The sequence below is a fragment of the Sciurus carolinensis genome, chromosome 2 (assembly GCF_902686445.1).
Source record: "Sciurus carolinensis chromosome 2, mSciCar1.2, whole genome shotgun sequence".
NCBI lineage: Eukaryota > Metazoa > Chordata > Mammalia > Rodentia > Sciuridae > Sciurus > Sciurus carolinensis.
This window is the reverse complement of record NC_062214.1, coordinates 194,589,828-194,617,143: the sequence shown is the minus strand read 5'-3', so window position 1 is coordinate 194,617,143 and position 27,316 is coordinate 194,589,828. Positions and strand designations below refer to the sequence as shown.

At 42.6% G+C, this 27,316-nt stretch overlaps 1 protein-coding gene across 2 annotated transcripts in view; it reads left to right on the top strand.

The window, feature by feature from the left end:
- The window catches only part of Setd3 (SET domain containing 3, actin histidine methyltransferase), a 75,836-nt gene that overhangs the window by 5,195 nt on the left and 43,325 nt on the right, over positions 1-27,316 (top strand). Inside the window, exons 2-6 of one of the 2 annotated variants that reach the window (XM_047540156.1) lie at positions 8,993-9,102; positions 10,800-10,892; positions 12,900-13,048; positions 14,956-15,028; positions 15,307-15,563. In XM_047540156.1, coding sequence (XP_047396112.1) covers positions 9,000-9,102; positions 10,800-10,892; positions 12,900-13,048; positions 14,956-15,028; positions 15,307-15,563 — 675 coding nt within the window. In that variant the 5' untranslated portion in view covers positions 8,993-8,999. Of the gene's footprint in view, positions 1-8,992; positions 9,103-10,742; positions 10,893-12,899; positions 13,049-14,955; positions 15,029-15,306; positions 15,564-27,316 lie in introns of those variants that run through there. The other variant, XM_047540155.1, reaches the window with a different exon arrangement.

Here is a 27,316-nt window from a genome sequence, read left to right as displayed (position 1 = left end):
GAGGACATGAAAGCTGTCTTCAAAGATTTGGGCAGGTCCCAGAGAATGATGCACTTGCAAACAGTGTATCCTGGAGTGACTGGCAGAGCAGGAGACTGCCACGGAAGTGAGCAGACTGCAAGAGGGGTGGCAGCACCGCCTCTCACTGAACAGGCTGCCAGGACGGGCCTAGCAGTTGGCCTTGGCTTGTGCACTTGACAGCCCTTGAGGACATGTTGCAGGTTTCCAGATGTGAATCAGGTGGTGGTAACAAACTGTAACTGCTGCACATGGTTAGATGCTGCAGCACGGAAAGCATGAGGGGCGAGGGTAGCACAGGTAACCCAGAGGTCTCTTCCAATCTCCATGCTCCACAGTTCTGAAATCTAGGATCCTTACGTTAGGAGTGTGAGTGCTTTGAAGGTAATTTCTTAACAGAAAATACAGTGTCTTCTTTATGATAGAAAGATATAGTAGAATTGATTATTTCTCCCAAAAGATTCTTTTTCAGAAGTTTTTTTTTTTTTCCCCCCCAATTTCCCTTAAATAGGGGCCTCAGTTTTTGGGGGGAGAATGGATGCCACATTTCTTGATTTGAAGGGATGGCACAAGTTAATGAACATTAGTGGATGTTTTGGTACAACAGAGAGACAAGGTAAGGGTGACCCCACATGCATGCACTGCCTTGTGACTGTGGGGAAGTCAGCCTAAGGTTCGTCTCTGGTCACTGTATCCCAGGATGTGCTTATCCAAAAGATTCCTGCCATGCTAGCTGTGGGGGCACCATCTTGTGCAAGTTAGTTACCTGTTGCCCAGTTCTTGATCATCTGCTCATTTAGGTTGCAGATCCCAGTAGTCACACAAATGGGGGTCATTTTTGCTCATGGCCAGTTTTTACAGTTTGTAGAGGCTGCTTTGGCTTTTCCCCACATGTAACACACTTTCTAGTTGTCACAGTCTGGTTTCTTGCTGTCCTGAAGGAAGACCAGGCCACCTGCAGCTTCATCAATTTCTCTGCATGCTCCCTCTCCTCCTCAGATAGGTGAGGGAAGTATTTGGTGAAGTTTTTCAAAGCCAGAGGACTTGGACAGGGAGAGGAAGGAGGACAGAGCTCCATGTTGATTTGGCAGTTAATGACCTCTAAGTCCTGCTGGTGGTTATGCTTCATCTGGGACACCTGCTTGCAATGAGGACATGGTTGTCACAGCAGGTGATTGTGCTGTGCTGCAGTGGCTTGGGGAGGGACTGATTGGGAGGTGATGGACCCTAGACACTGTGAGTAGGTGGGGAAGGGCTGCTGGCTTGTGGGCTGTCTGGGGTGGTGCTGGTCCATCCAAGCACTGTTGAAGCAGGAAACTGAGGAGCCTTATGTTAATTTAAGTATTTTTATATCTCAGTTTAACAGCAGATTAAAACTAAAAACTATTATATATCAAATGGTTTTAACATCTTTAGTATTATTGTGTAAATTAGTGGAGAGTGACAACTTCTTTTAAAGTCTGAACTAGTAATACATATATGACAACCCAAAATGTTCTGTACAAAGATTGAAATTTTACATGCATCTTGTAGATCTATGTTCATCCCAGTACTTAAGTAGCTGCTTCTTTGGTTTCTTGATACTTTTGAGTCATGGCACATTAGTGTCTCCTCTAATTAGAGTGTGGAATGATGGAGTGCCTGTGAGCTTCTTAAACTGGTATGAGTTAGTATGACATGGTTTGCTACTGGGCCGTGCTCTTGGACAAAGCCAGAACAAGTTTCTGATCCTCACCGCCTTCATTAACTTAGTACATGTGAAGCAAGAATGGTATGTAACATGCCTTACTAGTGTCTGCAGGAGAGGGGGGCATTGTCCAAATACCTTTCAGTTTCCTCATCTGTCATCCTGCAATTCGTGTATTTAATTCTGAATGTGGTAACCGACCTGCAAAGTATTTTAGTGAGATGGAGAAAAGCATATTTCCTGTTCTTCCATGCACAGATTGAACAGACTCTTACCTGCCCAAGTACACTTCTCAGATGGGGGCCTGAGGGCAGAGGAAGCCATTCCCTCCTTCAGTCAGTTCAGCTATAAAGTTGGGGTAGTGCAAGCTGCGTTGAAAAACAGATGCTATGCTTAGCTAGAGTTTCCTGGATACATTGCCTAGTAAGTGCAATCAAAAATGTTTGTTCTAGTTGTATTTATTTAAAAGCATTTTTCAGGAAGAACTCAAGCAAAATATAAATGTTTCCTTTTCATTTAGAATTTTTTAAAAACTGTACTGAATTCTATCTTTTCACTATGTGTGAAATATACTTTGTAAAAATGAGTTAAGTATTTAGCACCCCTCTACCCTGTGATCACCCCTAACATGAGCCATGTTCACCAAATGTGCTTTATCTTACTTTTCTGGACCTATTTATTTTACTGTACAGATTATATGAAATAGAATCGTCGGTCACACAAGTGGTTGATTACAGATGTCCCTGTGTATCAGTCAGCAATGTAAGTGATGACTGAGTGTGCCACTTGCTTTCCTCTTGTCTGTAGGTGGGAGATTACTGATGGACTTAATAGTTTATAGTGTTTTAAAGGGCCAGAATTTGAGGACGCTATAGGTTTTTAAAATATCTTGATGGTGATTAAGTAGGGATGAATCAAACTCTTAGCTAGGCTGCTCCTCCTTTATTTTGATGTAACCCTTCTTGTGACTCTGATCTTTTTCAGTGCATTTCTGTTTTAGTCCTGTGGTACTTCTCTTCATGTTTTCTTTGGTTTTAGGTATTATTTAAATCTTTTTTTTGCCCTATACTTTGGTTTCCCCAAAGATAATTCAATAAGTATTTGTAAATTATACTTGATTTCAATATAAACTTTGGAGGAAATATCTTTCACTTAGCCTTGTACCTTGTACCTCCTGCTAACATTTGTGATTTAATGGGGGGAGGGATGTGTGTTAGTGTGTGTTTACATTTTTCTAATAATATTGACTGTAAATATTTAGTCTTTATAGGAACTTTGTAAATGTCTAATAGGCTCTGTGTGTGTGTGTGTGTGTGTGTGTGTGTGTGTGTGTAGAGAGAGAGAGAGAGAATTAAGGATGTCTGTTTGACATCATGTCTATTTGACTATTCCATTTGTTGAAACTTGGATTTCAGCTGAAATCACAATGAAAATTTTTCATTCTGTGTACCAAATTTTTGAATCATAAGCAAAAAGGGTCGGTAGTTATTTCAAATCCATAAGATTGGCAAACTCATGTAGCACAGAGCTTTTTTTTTACCTAAAAAAGGCAAAGGGGGATTTAATTTAGACAACCACCTATGTGGGACACTAACACCTTCTCAGACTGACTCAAAATTTAGTCATCCTTCTTAAACTGCTTCATTCCTTGCCCTTCTGTGTCTAGTTCTTACATATTTTAAGAAATTACCTTTGCTGCTTATTTTGGGTGTGACCCTTGGTTCCCCAGACTCAACTCTGAACCCAAAGATCTGACCTCCCTCATTCGCTGTCTTCTGCAGTGGCTGGTGTTGTTCTAGGCACTGAGACACAGAAAGCTTGTTTAATTAGTGCACCTACATTTATAGTCCAACTATATGCTGCAGCTAATTTAGGATTTCAAGTTTAAAGTGGTGGGTGTGCTGTTTGGTGTCTCTGGTCTCTTGGCTAAGTCATAGCCCTCTCTTAAACTTTAAACTGAGCTTGGCCATAGCTCTTTCTTTCCTATCAGAAATGAACTAGTTACTGGCTGGCAGGCACTGTGGCACATGCCTCTAATCCTAGTGATTTGAGAGGCTGAGGCAGAAGGATTGCAAGTTCAAGATCAGCCTCAATAATTTGTCAAGGCCTTCAGCAACTTAGTGAGACCCTGTCTCAAAACAAAAACTATAAAAAGGGGGCTGGAAATGTAGCTCACTGGTAATGCACCTTGGGCTCAATCCCTAGTACCAAAAAAAAAAAAAAGAACTGGTTCCTAATGTCTTGTTTTGTTGCCTTCAAACAATTTTGCTGACCTCAAAGAAACCAAAAATACTTAAACTTTGAGTTTGTTTTCCAGTTGATTATTGAATTTAATATCCTAAAGCTTTGGGTTTCCAAAAGAAACCCTTTTTTAAGTGTGATATTGTATAAGTTTTACTTTGACCTTAATCCCTGATACTCATGGTATGGCCCACCTATCTGCTCATCTCTTATATATACACATTTTCATTTTTACTTTTATCAGTTGTCCTAGTTCTTTTAGAACTGTTAGTTAAATATTTAGTCAGTGTTTCATTTGACTGTAGTAACACTAATATATCCAAACATGATATGCAAAGATTTCTTCATTCAGCAGACATTTGACCATCTACTGTGTCCATGTTGTTGCACTTGATCCTACAGGGAATAGAGAGATGCACATTTTGTTTTCTTCCTGCCACAAGACAATGGGTTAAATGGGCCCATAAATAATTTACACTGCAGTGGGTAAGGGCAAAGATACTCTGGGCTGTGCTTGGAGGTGTGGGGAGGGAGACCCTGTGGTGAGGCCAAGGGGTAAGTGTATCCAGGCCAGAGTGACAGTTAAGAAGTGTGTAGAACTGGGAGTGATAACTAAGCCAGGGGCCAAGAGAGGGCAAAGTGTGGGGAGCTGGCAAAGTGCAACCGAGAGCCTAATGTTTTGTGGGATCAAAATGGGTAAGTGTGAGGCTTCTGCCTTCCAGGTGCTTTGAATTAGGAATGAACCACAAATAACTGGAATATAGTGCCAAAGCAACCCAGAGGCAAATAAATCTTACAGATTTGGTGGCCCTAAGGTCTACTAGTGCAGAGAAACCCCTGTCCTCCAGAGACTAAGTTCTTAAAGGTAAAGTCTAGGCCATGTGTCTGTGGCTGTCTGGATTCAGTGTGCAGGGGTCTGAGACCTCTAGGATCTCCCTGAACTGGAGAGTCTTGGGACCCTGTCTTTGGGTGGAACAAATTAAGAGATAGCAGGACCTAGGATCTTGTGCCCTAGGGAGATGCATTCTCTGGGGACAAGGACAGGCAACTGTCCTCCCCCTTAATTAAGATGAAGATTCTTCCTGCCTAAACTAGGGCCTGAGCTTTCTCTTCCTTAGGGCCCATATCCCCGTAGGAGGGACAGTCCAAGAAGGCTTCTAATAGACTGAACCCCAAGATAAGCCCTGCCTTAGCGTCTGTTAATGACCTCAAATTTGATTAATGCTTTCTCTCTGACTCATGGGAGTAGAGACTGCAAGGAAGAGTCTGTGATTCCCTCTAAAGCCATTGGGGACATTTTGATGGGGACGTAAGTTTGTGGAAATTTTTGCCAGGAGAAGACAAGGTCATAGACAAGAGTGACTCCATGACAGAAAAAGGGAAGAACACTAGCAAACTTGTAGCCATATTGTATAAAGGATGGGGAGAATAAAGCCAGACAGGAAAGGTGGGTGAGGCAGATCACCCTTCCAAGGCCTTGCTAGGGAGGTCAGATGTTATCCTGTGAGCTGGGGATAAACTTTAAATTAGCAAAAGAAGCCTACATAGTTTGTAGTTCCGTTTGTATGACATTCAAGAACAGGAAAACTGATCAGTGGTAAGATAAACCAAAGCATCGGTTACTTCTAGGGGCCAGGTCTGGACCAGGAGGAACTGGAGGGGGGCATGCGTTGGCGCTCCCTGCCTTTGTGCAGGTGGGGCCGTGCAGGTCAGTGGAGGAGCCCATGGAGCTGCACCATGCTATCGTGTTTTACACTTCATTTTTTTAAAGGCTAACTGTGGGCAGTATGGTGCGGGAGATCAGAGGCAGAGGAGTGAGTGGGGATTCAGAGAACTGGCCAGCAGGGTCTTGCCTGAGCAAGTGCCTCTGAACAGCCCGCAGGACTTCTGAAGATGACATTCCAGCATACCTGCTCTTCAGGGTCTAATTTACTGATGTGTGTGGAAGTTTTACCTCTTGTATTTCCATATCTACTGGTATTTCTAGAAGCTAGCAGTTTTCTGACTGAAAAGAAAAAGGAAACCTGGACAATTTGAGTTGTAAGTTCTCTACTGTAAGAAAATTACTGCCAAAGGAATCTGTTGTGTTTTCAATTCATTGTGGTCATATATATAATGATCTCTTACTAGGAGCAGGAATTCAACATTTTCTCTAAGTTCCAAGGGAATAGAAACCTGGGTAGAAGCTTCTGAAATGAAGATTTTGACCTGACCTAAGAATTGCTACGTGTTTTCCCTGGGAGCACAGGGAAGCCTCAGCCCTTCTGTGTGCTGAGTTCTGGGTTAAGGTTGGGGATAGGAAAGTAAATAAAGCAGAGGACGCGCCCTCCAGGAGTCTCTTGTCTGGAGTGGGGGGGTCTACTGTTTGAGCCAGTCTTAGCACTTGGGCTCCTGCCCACTGCAGGACATACAAGAAGTCACAGGGTGTAGAGGAGAGGAGGTTGTGATGAGGAGGACCAGCAAGACTTTCAGGGAATGCAGACTTGGTGAACAGAGACTGAAGTGTTGCAGGCCAGGAAAGTAGAGGACAGGTGCAGGGCCTGGGAGCCCTTGGTGTTGCAGGGGCGTAAGGTGCTGGCAGGTGGGTGGCAGCATGAGGATAGGTGCAAGCAGCAGCGAGGGGCTCGGGCAGGGAGACTCACAGGAGCCCATGTTGGTCTAAGCAGGAGGATGAGCTCAGGGTGCAGGAGGAGGATAGAAGGAGGTGGCTTAGCTGCTCAGGCATGCACTGCGTGACACCGCTGGGATGCATAGGGCAGCCGTCTCCCGCAGTGTGGCCAGGGCCTTCAGCCCTCTGAAACCCTGAGATGCCATGTGCTTCCCCTCCGAATGTGGACAACAGAGGCACGTGTGGTAGTGCTGCTGAGCTCAAGTTCTAGTTCTGCCTCTTACCTAGTGTGACCTTGGAAAGAAAGAAAGGACTTAACCTTCCTGAGGATGACCTTATTCTCAGGGCAATACTATCAACAGCCCAGAGCATCTGGGAAGGTCACAGAGGAGCTGTATCTTTGCCCTGCGCCTGGCGGGCAGGCACTGAATACAGGGCAGCTGCGGCCACTGCTGTTACAAGCCACTGGCGTTGGGCTTATGCTGAGGGATGGCAGGGAGATGAAGGGCTGCGGGTCAATGAGTAAAGCCTATTGCGTAGCCCTGGGCATGTACTGCACAGGCCAGTGCAGGGCAGCATGCTGCCACAGGCCCTTGCTATTATGGGAAGGGGGCGGGTCTGGGAGCTCTTCATGGAAGTGCCCCTCTTGAGCAGTTCACAGGCTGTCACACGACAGAGGGTGCCAGCAGGGCAGAAGGGAAAGCTGTGGAGCCAGCATTAGCGGCGTGCCTCTACTTTTCTTCCTGCCAGGCCAGTAGAGCCACCGTATGTAGCAGTGAGTAAAGTCCTTGTTACCTGACTCATGGTGGCTTTGGTTGTTTTAAGACTGAGTTCAGTGGTCCTCTCTGGAGATGCCCTCCATGGATATGGCAGGGCCTGAAGTCCAGAGGAGGGTGGAGGTGCTCTGTCTAGGTTATGCCCTTGCTCTTGTCCTTGAGTGAGTAATGATGGGGAAGGGGTGTTTTCCTTTTTGGAAGACAGTCCTTCAGTGTGGGGACTGTGTTAAGCTGCTCCTCATTTTGCTCTTCCCCCACTCAACTTCTTCTGCTTTTGTCAACAAAACAACCAATTCCTTTTAATTCTGCAACAGTTTTACGCATCTTTACTGGTGCCCTTTTACTGCAGGATGATTGACAAGATATTTTGCACTGTTTTTTAGAAGATTTATTAGATGCATGAGTCATGCATTATTCTTTACACGTGAGAAAAGATACACATCTTAGTAAAGGATGCTCATTCCTGTTACTTGAGCATATAACCATATTTCTGTGGGTCCAGTTGCAACAGAATCAGGGATCTGTGAAGTGGAAGAGTGTGCATTCTAAACCCATTGCCACAGTTTTCCATACTGTGATAGTCATTTCTGGGTTTTTTTTTCCTTTGGTGCTAGGAATTGAACTCAGGACCGAGGCACACTAAGCACGTGTTCTACCATTGAGCTATGCTCCCCCTAGCCTTTTTTTAAAAAAATGAATGGTCCAAAGAGTACTTGTTGGTGCTCTCTTGAGCTCATGTGGTGCACTGGCTGGGGCTGCGCCGAGGAGTTCGCTTGGGTGGTTTGCTCTTAATGGCCCCACTGACTCTTGGCTGGACTTTTTCATCTTCCTGGGTTGCCGCCCTAATTTATTCTCTCCAGAGAGCCAGATCCAGACTTCTAGGCAGCAATTCCCGGGCTCTCCGCTGGCTGGCCGGCTCCCTTGAAGAGGCCTCATGCTTTTTTCTCAATCCTGTCCCACCTCTGAATTGCCCAACCCTTCCTTCATACATCCAAATCCTTTATTTCCTTCAAGACTTAATGTTATAAAATGTTTTCAGAGAAACATCATCTCATAGAGGCATTTTTCCTTAGATAGTTCTGTGTCACACTATCTCATATTCTAGTCATTGCTCATGTGTCCACTGATAGAGGACTCATGGGTGGTTGACCTGCTAGACTAGACAGTAGTGGGAGACCTCATCTAAGCGCAGGGTCTGTGTGGTCTTCCTGTGAAGACCATAGGAATAGATTCTTTTAAAGGAAAGTAGGTAGAGAATATTTAGGTCTTTGTCCTTATGGTGGTGTGTGTGTCTTTTGTACATACGTGTGCAGTGCATGTTTATCACTGTTATCCCTGTAATGTGGAGTAAACATTTTAGTTTACATGATAAAATACATACAATTAAAAATTCTGGAGTACAGTTTACTTCTACTCTAGTTCGTTAGGTGAAAAGAAATGAATTTTTCTTCCAGAGACTGCCATGTAGATTTTTTACCCCCTTTTGAGAGCCTTCAGATACTAATTTACACGGTTCTTTTTCTGGAAGGAAACCTCAGGACCTGGCATATGTGTGGTAAGATTTTAGCATCTCAAGATGAAGATGCTGCCACGCTGTATTTTATTACTTAATTTCGTTCTTTGGTAATGTAATTTTTTCTTTTTGTCTTCTCTCTTTTGTAGTCAGAAAATGGGTAAGAAGAGTCGAGTAAAAACTCAGAAATCAGGCACTGGGGCTACAGCTGCTGTGTCTCCGAAGGAAATCTTGAACCTGACCAGTGAGCTATTGCAGAGTAAGTGCCCCTTGGCTATCCCTGGGAATACAACGGCCATGCCTTTTTCTGCTTCTCATGTCCAGGCTCCCCAAGATGACAGTGTCGTTCACACAAGCTCGGGTTCCACTCCCAGCTTGTTAGCCATGTGACCCAGGCAGCTACAGCCTGTCCCCTCTGTAAAGATGGGGGTACTGTACTGGTTGGGTGACTGTCAAATGCAGAGCCTCTGCAACCCAGACAGCAGACTGTGGTCCTCCCTGGGGACCCATGTCAAAAACAAGCTCCACTCCTCTTAGCAGTATAGCCTCAGCCAGCCACGGTAGCTCTGCGGCTCAAGTGTTCTTCAGCAAACGCAGTTCTCTGTCTGAGAGAGTGATGTGGACCTCATGAGATCGGGCATGTAGGCTGCACCCCAGCTGTCAGCCCAGGCCAGCCTATCCTGCGTCTCAGGGAGCAGCCCTTCTAGAATGACTCACCTTTATTTTTGGTGTTTACACGATAATACTTCTGATTTTCACATGCTGAAATCTGGGAGTTCATTGTTCAAAGAAATTAAATATCTTGAGTGCCTGTGCTTACTTTAGTAAGCTGCTGTGATTCGGTAACTTAAAAATTGTGACTTCAAGTTGTGCTACAGATGCCTCAGATTTAACTGTGATCATTCCATTGACCTTTACCCCTTAGGTTCAGATTATATGACAGCTAAACTTCAAATAAAAGTCCAGCTTTTCCTCCCTGATGGAAAGCAGGCAGCAACCAAATTGGGGTCAGGTCCCTCCCAAATGCTCCTGTGACCCCTCTGGACCGCTGCAGGGCTCAGTTGGCCCTCTGCCCAGCCTCCGTCTCCCGGTTGCACCTGCCCTGCTGGTGACCAGTTGGCAGCTTTTGGACAGGCTCCTGTCATCTTCACCACTCTGCTCCAGGCCGCAGTCAGTGCTGACTAGTGAAGAATGAGTCAGACTGATCATCCATAGTACTCAGCGGCCAGCAGCCAGCGTCCAACCGGCGCATGCTGGTTATTTGCCAGGTGTGCTCTTCTCCACGCAGGGCAAACGGGCAGGAGTCGGCAGGAGCACGGGAGGTTCTCTCCTTGAACTGGTGCGGTATTTAAGAAGCAAAGAGCCAGCGTGCAGCCTTCCAGAAGGACCCACCCTGGTTAGGGTGTTTTTTTGGTTATAGAGTCTGAGCTGCTTGTTGAGCAGGGACTATGTCACCTCTTTTGTAACTCCCCCAGAGTGCTTAATATAGTGCCATACACAGGGACGTGCAGTGTTTGTTTAGTAGTGTCCTTATGTCCAATTTGACTGGTTTCCTGAGAGAGTCATTGTTGTGGGGCTTAATTAGAAGATATGCTGACTTTTAATATTGCCTTCTTTTTACCATCTAGAGGTGTTCTGGGGAAATATTTTGCATCTTTGCTTAGTTTTTTAGATTTTACTGGTTTACAAGTATATTCTGAGAAAAGTATTAGAACAGCAAGAATGGGTTGGATGTGAGCGAGGCCCTCACATGGAGATACCAGAGCACATTTCAGTGAGGGCTGCTTTGGGAAGTGTTCCTGCTTTTTACATCACACGTTTATTACATGGCTATAGTAACTCTGTCCTTTAACTGTGAGACAACGACAAAATCCAAACCCTCTTCCTTTCCTTCTTCAGTCTAGTGGGTTAAGTTGAAGGAGAGGACTGTTTCGCACTGTGGCCTTTGTGTTACAGAATGCAGCAGTCCTGCACCTGGCCCAGGAAAGGAATGGGAAGAGTATGTACAAATCCGATCTCTGGTGGAGAAAATACGAAAAAAGCAGAAAGGTAAGTTATATTTTAATGATGTCCTGTAGAAACTTGGCATGAGTCAGAGGGTTTTGAGAGTAGTAATGGTCTCACATCATTTGCGCCCATCTGTAGAAAGGCTTTTAGAGCCTCAGAGAGAGAGAGAGGACACTGGGAGACTGTTCCCATTTCTGAAAGCAAAGGGTAAAAATGTTAAATTTTGGGATTGGGGGGCTGTTTTGCATTGGGGCCTAAAATGATACTACTTTTGTGTATTTTTACCATGTAAAATATGTATTTAAATCTTGTTTTCATCCTGTGCCCTTTTGAGTTTCACGACTGCATGATACTGCATATGGCCAATACAAAGCTAATATGCCGATTGGCTAGTGTCTCATCAGGTACTGACACTCGGTTCCAACACATCTTGATTAATTAAAAGAGAGAGTTCGTCAAACGTTGGTTAGGCCGTGTCCTCCCTTGTGTTGTGCTTTAGCAGCCATCTTAATGAGTCTCAGCCAGGCTGGCAGTGGGGCCAAGCGTCAGTTTGTCAAGCTTATTCAATATACCTATTGTTTTTGTTCTGTAAAGCATAGAAAGTGAAGATTGGTATGCAGAACCATGCATAAAGTAGAAGGAGAAAACATAAGCATGCAGTGGAAAAGATGTGGGAATACCTTCTTAGACTCCATTTCTTATTGTCACGAAAGGAAGTCAAAAGAGGGATGTTTTTATGCACCATCTTGCTCTGCTGTGCTCATATATAAATGTGGTCTTTAGCTGAAGTGGCCTCAGGTGATAAATAGGTTCCTTTATAATAATGTGTTTACTTGCACCAAATAGTGGATGATGCTGATCCTCTCTCACCAGATAGGCACCCAAATAATGTTTTGTATATCCTGAGTTTTCTCTTCTGAGAAAATACTGCTTCCTGTGCCTGACACTCAGGTGAGATCACTCATTAGTCTCAGTGAGGGAAGAGTAAATCTGTCTAGACAATCCCTAGCTTCTCATTTGTCTTAGCAGTATCTCTGTACACCTGGCATAACACAGCAGTGTGCTGAGCAACTTCACCTACATGGGGGTGAGATGCCACGGCACCAGCTCCTTGTACTAATGAAGTTCCCATCTTCCCCTTGCATTCATCAGGACACAGTGGTTTTTCCTATGCATGACTTTTCCTCTTTTTGAATATTTCAAGGATGCTGAAAAATCCAGAGAATAGCAGATGCCTAAGAATCTACTGCCCAGATTGAGCACATGGTTAAAGTTTCCTTGGCTCAATTTCTCCTTTCCTTCTTTCCCACCTGCTCATCTACTTCCCTTCCATCCTTTGCATTTGTTTTTAAGAAATAAAACATTACAGATATAGCTGGAGCCCTAGTTCCATCCCATTGCACTCCGTCCCTCCTCATGGGTAACGCCATGAAACTTCAAATATAGTCATACATGATTGTAATTGGTATTTAAAACATTAATCTAATGGTGTCTACTTCCTTGATTTTTTTAAAAAAACACATTTTGTGTTTTGTTTACACTGATACCTGGAGGTCTGGTTCATTTGAATTGTTCTACAGTGCTCTACCTTAGATCTTTGTGGTCTTTTGTTCTTAGCTTCAGGCCTATAGAACTTTCCCATCCTTCCTCAGGTCTCCAGGGCAAGTATGTGAGCTGCTGATTTTTGTTTAAATAGTCAGTGTAAATATGAGCAATGGCCTGCTAGGCTTGTAAGGGGAAAGCAGCTTGCAAAGCCACCAGTAGTGGCTGCGAAACTTCTCCCCTCACCATCACATGTTAAATATTCATGTCACCTAGTACCAGGACTTGTCCCTCTGTGACTGATGGGCTTTCGAGATTCTAATTTGCCTTTCCTGGAGCTTGTTAAGGTGTGCTCTGGGACTGTCTGGGGATGATTCATTTTGATTCAGGATTGAAGTGTTAGGACCAGATCTGGTGTGCATTGTGCTCTGCTTTTGTTTTCTGAGAGCTGTGTGAGTGATATGTGTCCTAAAAGTATCTCTTGTTTCCTAAACTTGGGCAATATAGGTCTTTCTGTTACTTTTGATGGAAAAAGAGAAGATTACTTTCCTGATCTAATGAAATGGGCCTCTGAAAATGGGGCTTCTGTTGAAGGTTTTGAAATGGTCAACTTCAAAGAAGAGGGCTTTGGTTTGAGAGCAACAAGAGACATCAAGGTGAGTTTATAAACTGTTGGTCTGAGGAGGTCTAAATGTGTTTGAACCATGGTGTGTTGAGGGGACAGGGTATGGGGCAGATGCCTGGGGCTTGTCCTTAGCCTTGTGACCAAACAGGCAGCCTGCCCCCTCCTGTGGGCAGCAGTCCCTTTACCTGACCAGGTGGGCCTAAAAGAGCTTCAGCCCTGTCAGCACTTCCTCCTGGGGAACCATGAGCTGTTTCACATGGCCAAGCTTCTGTTAGAACATAGAGCACGCCTCTTGGGATTTTGAGATTTAACTAAAGCAAAGAAGAGCATGCAGGAGCTTATGATGGATCAGAGGTGGGGCTGGTGGAACACCAGCAGTATCGAGGGTGCTGACCGGTTCTGGGTGACTAAGTGGATGAAAGTACCACTACTCAGATGCTGCAGCAGAGGGGACGGGGAGAGGAGAGGAGAACCAGGCGTGTGGTGAAGGAGAAGTGCTTTTCCTTCATGCTGGTTCCTTCCTTGCATGTGAAGGGAGCAGCAGTGACATTCCTGACCTCCCTGGCCTCTTACTCAGGCCTATCCTAAGGAGAAGGCCACCTCAACCTGTCTGTTTGGGAGGAGGAACTGGGCTCGGCCTTTTCTTCATGGGAGCTGGTTGCCCATGTGCCCTTGTTCTGCTCTGCCCTCTCCACCCCACCAGCTTTATAGGGGCAGCACACTGAGGACTGTGGAACCAGTGCTGCCTGTGACTAGATGGTAGTCAGTGTATTTCTGGGACTTAGCAGGTGATACTTTGGGTGACCATTTGTTGTATTCTTGAGTGTATCTGTCTCACTTGGTTCCAAACTTGGGTAGAGGAAATGGGTGTTATTCGTTTGGGCCCCCAGTCCTCCAGAGTTTTGATCAAGTTGAAGTTAACCTTTCATGCTGATACCCTCACACTGGTATATTAGGTACTCATTAAATTTAATATCTCCTATGTGAATGGTACCTTCTTTGTTGTTAGACCAGATTTCCAAAAAAACTCCAGGGTTTCTTCCTTCATGGTGCTTCTAATCTATAATATGGGACAAGACACACAAAAATAATTTGGATAGTAGACATTGGTAAAGGCCAGATGGCACATGCTCTTCTCGTATGTCAGGTGGGAAGCTTCATTACGCAGTTGCTGTCCAGAATGTCTCAGCTGTGGTCTCTCTTACCTGTGTCCTTTTGGGGTGTGGGAAGCTAAACAGCAGACATTTATTTCTCACAGTTCTGGAGGCTAGAAAGTACATGATCAGGTGCCAGCTTGCCCCAGGAGCTGTGTGCATGTTTTAAGCAGTATACATACATAGAGAACATATCAAAAAGAAGCCAAAAAAAAAAAAATCCCTAGTTGCCAGAAAATAAGATAATACTTTTGGAAAAATATTAGTCCACCAAAGTATGTCTTCTGATGGACTTGTGCTTCTGCTGGTAATGGCTTTGCTCTGTGCAGTCTGGAGAGGAGGGGCACCTCCCCAGCGGGAGCGGTTCGCAGCGGCGGACATGGTTTTCACTGGAGAGAGGAATTGTTTGGTTTTGTTTTTATAACTCAGAAATATAAATACAGCAGAGAATAAAATAAACACTCTTTGTGCCCCACTTCAAATGTTGTATTTGCTTCAAATTAAAGTTGAAAGTTCCTTTTTTTGCCTTCTCAGTGTAGATAGTCACACGGTATATTTAGTTTCCAGATTTTCTACTATTACTCCACTCATCTGACTATGATATAAATGCTTACACTGTATAGTACAGCTGATATTTAGAAAGGAAGTGCTGACATGCAACCTTAAGTTGTATTGTAGTTCATGTGTGATTCAATTTCTGACCATAGATAGAGTTGGGTTGAAGGTTGTAACATGTTTTGATGATTCTACTATTTTTTTTGTGTGTGTGTCTTTTTTCCCCTAGGCAGAAGAGTTATTTTTATGGGTTCCCCGAAAATTACTAATGACTGTTGAATCTGCTAAAAATTCGGTATTGGGTGAGAATAATTTCTGTTTGTTTAAGGCAAATGCAAGTAACAAAAATATATGAAATTCCATTTTGACATGAAGAGCCATGTTTGGTTGTTTTCTCAATGGGAGAAATAGTCCTTTAAATGCATGTGAAATGTTTTCCAATTTACATCCAAATAATGATGCATATGACTTGAAATGTAATGAGATCTTTTAGTTTTGTCTATCATTTTCGTGTATGTTTTGAATGATTTTTTTTAAAGAGTCTGTGGAACTTATACTGCTCAATTCTGGGTTAACTCAGGGCCCTTGTATTCTCAAGACCGGATTCTTCAAGCCATGGGAAACATAGCGCTGGCCTTTCACCTCCTGTGTGAGCGAGCCAGCCCCAACTCTTTCTGGCAACCCTACATTCAGACCCTTCCCAGTGAATATGATACTCCCCTCTACTTCGAAGAAGAGGAAGTTCGGTGTCTTCAGTCGACACAAGCTATCCATGATGTCTTCAGCCAGTATAAAAACACAGCTCGACAGTATGCCTATTTCTATAAAGTCATCCAGGTGAGCAGGGTGGCCAGGAAAGGGGACTTGATTGCATGTATATCCCACTTGACATCTTATTAAGGATACTTAAAACACTTTGCTTTCCATATCAAAAGATATTCAAGTACATTTCATTGTTTCCATTTTTACAGAAGTATCATTGCAGTACAGTTTTGAGTGTATCTCACTTCATCATTGTCCAGTGCTAAGCAGCAGTTGTTTCTGAGTTACAAAGTTCCTAAGTTTTTTGAAAACAAAAGATAATGATGAAATCTTAAAAACTGTAAAGTGTATCTGATACAAAAAGGTGCTCTGTGTGTAAAGTGTCCAAGAAAACAAGAATCCATTTTTGGGTTTCTCCTCTATGTTAGTAGTAAAATATTGATAATTTAGTAAATTATAACATGGTTTATTTGTTTATCAAAGCATACTGTGTATAATATTTTCATCTATTCTAAGTTAAAGTGTCATGAAGGTCTGTAGGAGGCAGCAAACACTGGAGCTGTACCTGAGTAAATCTTTTTGTGTCTTGCTGGTTTGACCACCCTCATCTTGCATTTCCAAGTGCGTGGCACTAGGAAGGTTCAGGCCAGTGCCCTAGTCTCCCACAGGGCTGGGAGAGTCTGTAGTTTTCCTCTTCTCAGTGCTCAGGGATTAGCTCCTGGGCTGCTGTATTTGATCCAGGGCAAGTGGGACCGGAATTGCTTGCCCCTGTTCCCTTCTCTTGGAACTCGACAACCTGAATCAGACCGATTTGTTTATTTCTTAAATGGTCTGTCCCTGCTGTGTTTAGTGCATGGACTGGTATTCTTATTTCGTTTCTCCAGGTGGTATTGTTTTCCATTCTGCTGTTTTAACTTTACAGCATGCTTCCTGTACTTTGTATTTCCCCCACCAAATACTTCAAATATGTCAAAAGTTGACTCTTGTTCTCAAGTACAAATCCCTTTGTTTTTTTAAGCTTTAAACTTTAGGGAGTATTAAGGATGGTTGTACAGTATGTAGATAACTTTTATTTCAGGTTTGCTTTACTAATTAATTAACTTTTTGTGGCTCTGGGGATGGAACCCAGGGCTTCACACGTGCTAGGCAAGTGCTCTACCCCTGAGCTATAGCCCCAGCCCCGCCCCAGGTTTGCTTTATTTGAAAACTGTTGATGGGCCAAACCAAACTTTGGCCTCTTCATTTAGTCCACACTATAATCCTGCAGTCTAAAGTTTGGTATGACTCTTTATGACATGGAAGGGTTGTGCTTTCAGTTTTCATTCTTAGTTCTCAGTTTTTGTAGTTTTAAGAACTAAAAGAAAAACTGATGTTAGCAGATTTAAATCTTCATCATTTCCTGTTGTTGGATGACGAATTGGAAATTAGTTCTCACTACTGTGTTTCTCAAATCTGGGCTGTTATTAGTTGACAACTGCTGGGATCCTTACCTCCCAAGAGGAGTTGGCTCTGTAGTCAGGCTGGAAATTCTAGAATAATGGTAAGTCGTAGGCGGTGTTGTCATTGTCTTTATTGGTGCAATGCAATTATTCATATATAAGAGTGGGATTTGTTATGCCATATTTGTACATGCACATAACATAATATGATTAATCTCATTCTCCTTTATCTCTGCTTTCCCTCCTCCTCCCTCCCCCATCCGCTTGCTCTATTCTACAGATCTCTCTTCTATTATTATTATTGTTAATCTTATTTTAATTAGTGCATATAATACAAAAGCAGGACTCATTGTGGTATTTTCATACATGGACACAGCATAATTTGGTAGATTTCATTCCCCAGTACTTCCCCTTGCCCTCCACTCTTCCTTCCCTCTAGATCCCCTTCTTCTACTCTGTTGGTCTCCCTTCTGTTTTCTTGAGATTCTTTTTTTATTCCTCCCTCCCTTTCTCTCTCTAGCTTCTACATATGAGAGAAAATGTTTGACCCTTGACTTTCTGAGTCTGATTTATTTCAGTTAGCATGATGTTCTGCAGTTCCAGCCTTTTTCCAGCAAATAACATAATTTCATTCTTCCTTATGACTGAGTAAAATTACATTGTGTATTCGTACCACATTTTCTTTCTTTGTCTGTCAGTGGGTACCTAGACTGGCTCTATAACTTGACTCTTGTGAATTGCACTGCTATAAACATTGGTATGCATTTATCACTGTAGTAGGCTTATTTTAGTTCTTTCATATAAATATCAAGGAGCGGGATAACTGGGTCATGTGGTGGTTCCATTCCTGGTGTTTCAAGAAATCTCCATACTGATTTCCAAAGTGATTGAACCAATTTGCAGTCCCAGCAATGTGTATACATGTACCTGCATCTTCACTAGCATTAGTTACTTGTATTTTTGATGATTACCATTTTAACTGGGGTTAAACAAAAATCTCAGTGTAGTTTTGGTTTTTATTTCCCTGATTCTAAGGATGTTGAACATTTTAAAAATATATTTGTTGGCCATTTGTATTCCTTTTGGGAATTGTCTTTTTAGATCATTTCCCCATTTATTGATCAGGTTGTTTTTCTGATGTTGTTTTTTGAATTCTTTATATAGTCTGGATATTAACCCCCTGTTGGAAAAGTAGCTGGCAAAGATTTTATCCCTTCTGTAGACTCGCTCTTCACACTTGTTTCTTTTGCTGTACAGAAGCTTTTAATTTGATGCCATCTCACTTATTGATTCTTGGTTTTATTTCTTGAGTTTTAAGAGTCTTATTAAGGAAGTTGAAGCCTGTTGCCAGTGTAGTGGAATGTTGATCCTATGTTCTCTTCTAGTAGTTGGTGTTTCTGGTCTAATTCCTAGATCTTTAATCTACTCTGAGTTGATTGTGTGCAGTGTGAGAGATAGGGATCTAGTTTCCTTCTTCTACATATGGATATCCAGTTTTCCCAGTATCATTTGTTTAAAAGTTTGTCTTTTCTCCAACTCTTTTTGGTAACTTCATCAAGGATCAGATGACTATGTCTGTATGGATCTGTCTCTGCATTCTGTTCCATTGGTCTTCTTGTCTGTTTTAATGCCAGTACCATGCTGTTTCTGTTACTACAGCTCTGTAGTGTAATTCAAGATCAGTATTGTGATATCTCATCATTGCTTTTATTGCTCAGAATTGCTTTGACTGTTCTCAGTCTTTTATTTTTTCCACACCATTTTTAGGGCATTTTTCTGGTTGTGTGAGGAATGTCATTGGTATTTGATAAGAATTGCTTTGAATCTGCAGATGACTTTGGTAGTATGACCATTTTGACACTATTAATTTGCCTATCCAAGAACATGGGAGGTCTTTCCACCTTTAAAGGTCTTCAGTTTCTTTCTTAATGTCCTATAATTTTCATTGTAGAGGTCTTTCACCTCATTGGTTAGATTTATTCCCAGGGTTGTTTTTTTCTTTTTGATTTTGAGGCTATTTTGAATGGAATTATTTTTCTGACTTTTTTCTCAGCAGGTTTATTATTGATATATAGGAAAGCTATTGATTTTTTGTTTGTTGATCTGCATCCTGCTACTTTACTGGATTGGTTTATACACTCTAGAAGTCTTCTGGTAGAGGTTTTTTTTGACTTCTTCTTTTCCTATTTTTATCCCTTTAATTTCCTTCTCTTGCCTGATTGCTGTGGCTAGATTTTCAAGTACTATATTGACTATGAGTGGTGAGAGAGGACATCCTCGTCTTGTTTCTGTTTTCAGAGGAAATGCTTTCAGTTTTTCTCCGTTCAGTGTGATGCTGGCTTTGGGTTTGTTGTATACAGCCTTTACAATGTTGAGTAAATTCCTTCTATCCCTACCTTCTCCGGCCTTTTTACGTGAGTCAGTGCTGGATTTTGTCAAAGGTTTTTTTCTGCCTGGATGGAGATGATCATGTGATTTTGTGATGGCAGGTCTTCTGAGTGCTTCCTGGGCATGGGTGTTTGGGTATGTCATTGCTTTCCTTTCACTGGTACCATGTAGCACAGCTTCGCTTCAGTGTTTAGCTGCGGGTCACTAAGGAGTTCTCCTCATATAGATGGAACCCTTTCATGTCAGGTAAGAGCTAGGCCTCTGAACTCCTTAGTGATGCTGAGGTAACTGAATCATACCACATTCTACATGGTAAATGTGTTAGGGTCAGCATACTCAATTCAGAAGTTTTTTAAAGGTGCTAAAATTTTCGCATGACTTACAACAACGTACATAGTAATGTATAATACAATAATTTTTATGACTTAAAATGAATAAAAAGTTTTTTGAAAAATGAGTAACCTCATTCTTAAAGTCTTAATGAATGTCCCTTTTTAAAACAGTGATTCTTTTTTATTGAAAAAATTAATAAATGTGCAAAAAGATAGATTCAAATGCAGAATTATCAGATAATCAAATGTTGACCTTTTGTTTTTGTACAATTAAGTAAGTATGAAGATTTAGAAAAAATATATAAGATTTGGGAACCTGACAGGATATTTTTCTGTCAAAAGTCTCCAACCAAGTAGAGAGCAAAATGTGTCTGTGGCCACATAAATTAGTTCTTTTGTTTCACATCATTGATTCTCAGGGCATTGGACAATATTTGGAGACATTTTTGATTATTATACTGGAGTTAGGGCTGCTATTGGCATCTACTCTGGGGAGGCTGTCAAACTTCCTGTGATATACAGGCAACCTCCTCAACAGGGAATCTCTAGCCCAAAGTGTCATCAGTGATATCGTTGAGCTGCCTCCCTTCATATTTATATGACAAAGTGCCTCTGGACCCGTGTATTCTGAAATCACCATCATTCCCTTCTAACTGATGAGAGTTAGACCAACAATGTTGAGAGTTACTTTACTTGTTAAGTGGAGTCTTTCTGTTTGCTAATCACAGGCCCCTCCCTGGCTGTAGCTGCTTGCTGTAACTCAAATAATGTATTCTATAGCTTTTTTTTTTTTTTTTTTCTTTTCTCTTGCTAACTGCCCTTTAACAAAAAACCCTTCCTTTTAAAAACCTACAAACAGAAGACTGAGTTTGGAGTTGTTTGGCTCAGATAGGACATAAGCACAGGGAAATAAAAACTTGAGGAAAGTAAAGGCGAGAGTCAAGTTACTCTTCACAGAACAGTGCAGATCTGGAGTAAGGAGTCCAGCCAAGAGCCTTGGCATTGCCTGGTGAAAGTGAAATGTACGTGGTGGCATGCTGTGGTTTCTCCAGGGTAGCTGGCGTCTCATCAGATGAGTGATGGAAGAAAAGGACTGTGATCCCTAAAGTGGGCAGTGCCACCTGAGGATGGTCCAGGACCTGAAGGGGGTAGTTAAGTGATCTGTCCCAGGGAGAGGCCACTGCTCATGTGGAGAGAACACAAGCTTTGTAATAAGACAAACCTGGCATCCTGATCTGCATCTTACTTGCTATTCAAATATGATTTGGTATTAGTTGCTTTACTTCTCTGAGTTTGTTTTCTGATCTATAAGGTAAAAAAGTTTTAAGACCCATTAAAACATCATCCCAGTTGGGTTGCGTATCAGAGTACCTAGCATAGTACCAGGCCTGGCTCCAGTCCTGGGGGTGGCAGGAGTAGTTTCTTTTGAGAATCTCAGAGTACACAATGGATGGAGCTACTTTCCCTGGGGCAGTATGGTGACTGAGAGGGTGGGCTCTGCAACTGGCCAGCCAATACCTGCACTTAGCTGTTCCACTTTGGGCGGGTCTCTGGGCTTCCCTTCCCTGTGAAGCAGGGTAATTGCAGCCTCAGTTCCCAGGTTGCTAAGTGGATAGATGAATGTACAGACCTGTATGGAACCCTCGACATGGCGTGTGCATGCAGGGCTTGTCAGAGGAATGCTCCACTTGTGCTGGTACCATTTTGTGTTTCAACCCCACCCAGAATTGGGACTAAACCCACAGTAACTTGTCACAAGCCCAGTATTGCCTGTAAGTTTCATGTTGCTGTTGTTGGTTTTTGGGCTTGTGTTTTTAAATGTTAAAAATTCATACAGATGTTAATGTTTGCTGTCATTTTAAAATCATGTTAAATGACTCACTATCAAATCAGATTGACACAGTAGGAAAACAACCCCACCTCTAAGAACTCAGGGTGTGTCACTGTGCAGTGTGGGAAGCACAGCATTAACCTGTCAGTAAGGTCAGTCAGCTGTAGTTCTTTTTCAGAAGAAAATGTGACCATTACTAACTAACACTGGCAGAAATAAGCACCAGAAGGACTCATTACACACTGAAAATACACAGCGATGAGCTTTTATAGAGCGCTTCTTAGCCAAAGATTCAGATTAAGTGCCTATTGGAGTAGAGCGCCATGCCACCTAGAATGGAGTTTACTGCAAGAGCAACTGAGGTGGGCGCTGTGGGCAAGGAGAGTTTTGCAGTAAGATTCAGGACAATGGAACAGATTTAAGGAAAAGTGATCTTGTTGAAAGTCATCTTTTGAATCCATCTCTTTTTCTAGTTTTAGAATGTTCTCTTCACTTCTGAAAGCCTTCAGTGGTAAATCACGGTGAATGCAGATGTAAACCTTGTAAACCTATTGTTCTTCCCACATCAGTAGCAAACCAGTTATCTTCCCCGTGCTTTTCCAGGATCAGATGTTAGGCTTCTCCTTTTTAGTTGGTCACATGCATTATCAGAGAAAGGGGACATTATCATATTTAACATTTTCATTGCTGTAGTCTGCCATCATGTGTGTGGGGGGGTGTGTGTTTCTTTTTGCATTGTGGCTGTTAACTCTTTCTGAGGACATGAGAAAACATTTGTACATTGTTGTGGTGTGGTGGTGACCCAAATTCCAGAACCCCATTGCAGTTGTCAGTTGTGGTTTCCATTTAGAATCTCGTCCTGGGGGCCTGTGCCAAGCTCTTCATCTGAGCTGAAGCCTGTTCTTGCTCTTTTCTTCTAACTGCCCTTGAAATTCTGCTGCCCTGGTTGGTGGTCACTGGGGCAGTAGCCAGTCCTATTCCCTTGTGGGCATCCTGGTGTGACCCTGGTCCATGGGAGGACCTGCACAAGTGTCAATGTTCCATCCAACTTTCTGCGGTGCTCTGGTCTTCAGGATTTGTATTCCAGCCCCACAACTACTGACCTCTAGTGATTGTAAATTCCATGGGTAGATTTATCTGTGTTATATTCTTATTTTAATCTCTCATTTTCTCTTTGATTATTGTCAAAAACTGGAAAACAAATTTCCTGTGTGCCGTCCTCCTCCCATGTTTCCTTGGTGGGGGACTTTGAGTGTGGGCACTTGTGTCTGTCAGGTTACCTTCTGTCTTTAGTATGCTGAGAGTTTGTTTCAAACAAATAGTTGGGCTTTATGATCTTCAGTGGTCCTTTCAGGTTTTACATTGTATTTTGCTTGAGATGCTCAGCATACATTGTGTCCTTTTGGAGATAGTTTGTAACTGGAGCCTCAGACCCAAGGAATTCCAAGTGCATACCAGGGCTAAGCTGCAGCACCTGCTGGTGGAATACTGAACTGCACTTGATGTCTGAGGAATCTGAGCACCCCAAGTCCAGGAGCTCAGTTAGAAATTGTGGCTAAGCCAAATACTAGAAAAGGCTTGTATGGGAGAGCCCCAAGGGGCAGTAAAATTTCTATTTGTGAAACCGGGGTCAGGGAGGAAGAGAGGACCTATGGTGGAAGGAAAACCTGGTGTTCAAAGTGGCTGATGAGACCTCAGCCTGTGAAAATACTCCAAGCAGAGCAGAACATACCAAAGGGCAGCTCCATACGGGGACTTGTTACATGGCAACGTATGACCGGTTTTGTGATAGAAATCAGTGGCTTAAATCCAGCTTTGAAGTAGTTTGTGTGAAAACAAAGCAAATCCTATCAGATTTTACTAAACATGCCTGCATGATAGTCCAGATGTGTTCCATCCATATCAGTAAAAAAAATTAATAATTTTTTATTTGTTCTAATTAGTTATATATAAAGTAGAATGCCTATGTGCATTTTTATAATCATACATAAATGGAGTATAATTTCTCATTTTTCTGTTTGTACATGTTGAAGGATCATATTGGTCATGCAGTCATATATTTACATGAAGTAATAATGTCTGTTTCACTCTACTACCCTTCCTACCCCAATATACCTTCCCCTCCTTTAACTCCCCTCTGTCTAATCTAAAGTAACTCTGTTCTACCCTAGTGCCCCCCCCCATTGTGAATTAGCATCCGCATATCAGAGAAAACATTCCACCTTTTGTTTTTTGGAGTTTGGCTTATTTTGCGTAACATGATATTCTCCAACTCCATTCATTTACCTGCAAGACCATAATTTCATTCTTCTTTAAAGCTGAGTTATATTCCATTGTGTGTGTGTGTGTGTGTATGTATGTATCGCATTTTCTTTATCCATTCATCTGTTGAAGGACACCTAGGCTGGTTCCATAGATCTTAAGAATGAACTATTCTCTTAATTGATAATCAGTCCCATGTAACAGGTGCTGCTGTGACATGACATGCCAGCTTGTCCTGAGGTTATCTTAGGCACATGCACATCTTCCTCTCTTGTTGAGAAAGAATGTGATGCTTTTTTAGTAAATGCAAAAATAACAATGTTTAAAGGAGGCATATCCATAAAATTAATTGCTTTTTTCCCATTGAGCTCATAATTTAAGTAATTTGTTACTCCTCACTTGTATTTCCTCTTTGTGTTGATTACACAGTTGGAAAGGCACAGGATAAGGTATGTAGTAGAAAAACTCACTCGGGCACTAACAGTTGTGAATTTTATTTCAAGGCAGGCATCCCCTGTGGCAAGTGTCTGCTTGTCCTGCCCTGTGCTTTAAGATGGAGTAAAGCAATCCTACATTGGCTGTCTTCTTGAATAGGCAGCATCTCCCCTAACCAGGGCTGTAGTGGCAGAGAGACAAAGGGCCATATTCTGCTGCTGCTGCTGCTGCGTCCTGCCTCTGAAAATGGGGCCTACCAAGAGGCGGAGCAAGGTGTCATTTTGGGTTCTTGGCATCCCATGGCAGTTGTGACTACATACAGATAGTTGCTTCTCCATTTCTCATTGCTCTCCTTTTATCTGACAGAGCCACACAAGAATAGCTCAAGATGTGTCTAGCTCTTGTTTTTATAAAGCTGTCACCTCCATGCAGAAATCCGATGATACATAAGGCCTCTAGGAATGTGCATCAAATTAGATTAAAAAGCTGGACATCAGCTTATGTTAGTTCCCCTTTTCCTTGGGGAATACTTCCCAGGACTAGATCCCTGAAACTGCAGGTAGTACCCAATGCTTTGTGTATATTTTTCCTATATATGCATTCCTGTGATAAAGCTTAACTTATAAATTAGGCACAATAAGAGATTAACAATAATAACTAATAGTAAAATAGAATAGTTATAGTAATAAAATTGCCAGCATTACTACTCTTTAAGATTGTTATTAAGTAAAATGTGGGTTACTTGAACAGAAACATTGCATTATTGTGACAGTTGATCTAGTAATCTAGATTGCTGCTAAATGACTAACGAGTGTGTAGCATATGTACCAAACAACAGGATGATCCATGTCCTTGTCAGGATGAGTGGATGGCACAAGATTTCATTACAGTGCTCAGAACAGCACACAATTTAAAATTTAAAAGTTACGTCTTGAATTTTCCACAATATATTTGGACTCTGGTTGACTGGAGATAAATGAACTAGTGAAAAGCACTGTACTCAAGTTTAACTTCCTGGCCTATACCCTATGCTGTAGTTCCTTGCTAAGGGGGCTGTTGTGCTTTAGAGAGTCCCTGAAAGTCATGAAAAAATACACCCAGTGCGGAACGTTCTCTGTGAGCATGTGCTTAGATAGGTGTACTTCAGCAGTGTAAGGGAAAATATGCTGTGCATTCATTGAACTTTTCTCCTCTGGCAGCAGAGCATGTGCCAGGAGCTTCCCAGAGTATGCACAGGCTGTGTTCCAGATTGTCACTCCATGTGAGGCTCCTCTCCATGTTCAGCTTCTCTGCTCTCTTGGTTCCTTCCTCTGCACCTGGAGACCTATGCAAGGCCTCCACCTTCCACTCCAGCCAACTTCTCCTGGCCTTGGCTCTTCCTGTAGTCACTACCCCATCTGCTTTGCTTTTTTAACCCATCATTTACTCTTATTTAATTACTTCAATTGATATTTATTGAGTGTCTCCCAAGTATGAGATATCACACTTAGAGATAGGGACTTTGTACTCTGGGGTTACAAAGTTGTGGTGTCCCCGCCACCCAGTGCTTGGAATGGAACCTAGGGCTTCATGTGTTCTAAGAAGTGCTCTACCTTTGGGTTGTGCACATTCCAGCTCTACGGAGTTCTTTTTGTTTAACTTTTATTTTGAAAGAATTTTAGACTTAGGAAAAGGGTGCAGAGTGCTCACTCACCTTCCCTGGCTTGACCTAGAGTTGACATCTTATAGGAACACAGTATAGGGTGGAGGCCAGAAAGTTAACTTGAGTACAGTGCTAGTCTGCAGACTTGACCTACTAGTGCCCTTTTTTCTACTCCAGAATCCCACATTGCATATAGTTGTCATGTCTCCCCTCCTTGTCTTCATGACCCTGCCCTTTTTTTTTTTTTTTTTTGGTGGAATTGGGGGTAGAACCTAGTATTTTGAGATAAGGCCTCACTAAGGTGACCAAGTGGTCTTGAACTTAGAGTTCTTTTGGCTCAGCCTCCCAGGTTGCTGGGATCACAAGGTGAACCACCACACTCCTGCTGATCCTAGCATTTTTGAAGAGTATTACTGGCTAGCCACTTTGTAGAAGTCTCCCATTTTTTTATTTGATAATTTCTTCATGCTTAGACTGGAATTAGGCTTTTTTGGCTAGAGTACCATGGAAGTGAAGCTGTGTCTTTCTCAGGGTACATGTGAGTCAATGTCTTATTACTGGTTTTTCCACCAGAAGTTACTACTTTTTTCTTTGTAGTGAATGAATATCTTGTAGAAAGATGGGTTGAGACTATGCAAATGTTCTGTACCCCATCACACTTTCATCCGCTGGACTTGGCATCAATCATGATTCTGGTCCACAGTAGTTATCACTGTGGTGTGTGCCAAGTGCTAATCTTCTATTTCTGTTTTTCTTTTGGTATATATTAATCGGAATTTTTACTTTAAGGACTAGCTGTTCCTACTTTCCCATTTATTTATTCAGCTTTTCCCATTAATTATAAAGTAGCTGTAGACACCTGATACTGCTCTCCTGACCTCATTCCCACGTAAGTCTCCTCGGAAGCAGAGGTGTTCCTCATGTGACACTGTTCTACTTCATAGTAGTGAGGGGAGCTGAGTCAAGGGTGAGGGAGCAGGAGAAGCCAGTAGGACAGCTGGAGGACCTATGGTGATGGGAACCGAAGGGGAGGTCACAGGTGTGGAAGAGCAAGAATGTTTTCTGTTTTCAGGTTGTTCACCTGACTTGTTTGGGGGCCTTTTCCCTTCAGGTAAGTAACCATCTTTGCAGGGTCCCCATGGGACTGTCCTGAAGAGGAAGTGCAGGGCTGACAGCCTGGTGGAGTACCCCATGCACATGCCAGGGAGCCTGGGATTGCAAACGGAAGACACTGTGGAGACAGATCTGAAGCCTGCTCAAGTCTGCAGACCATGCTCATGCCACTATGGGGAGGAACATGAATTCAGTCTGGACAGCTCTCCCTAGCTCTCTTCTGGGGACTTTGAATCTTTCTATTGAGTCTCTATTCCACACATGGGGAATTGGAGATGTTGCCAGGTGCTTTGGGGCCTGTTCCTGTCCTAAAATTCAGAGCAGCTGCGTTAGACCCAGGACCTGAGCTCCTCACCATGGGGCTTACCAGGCTGCAGTCTTTGTCT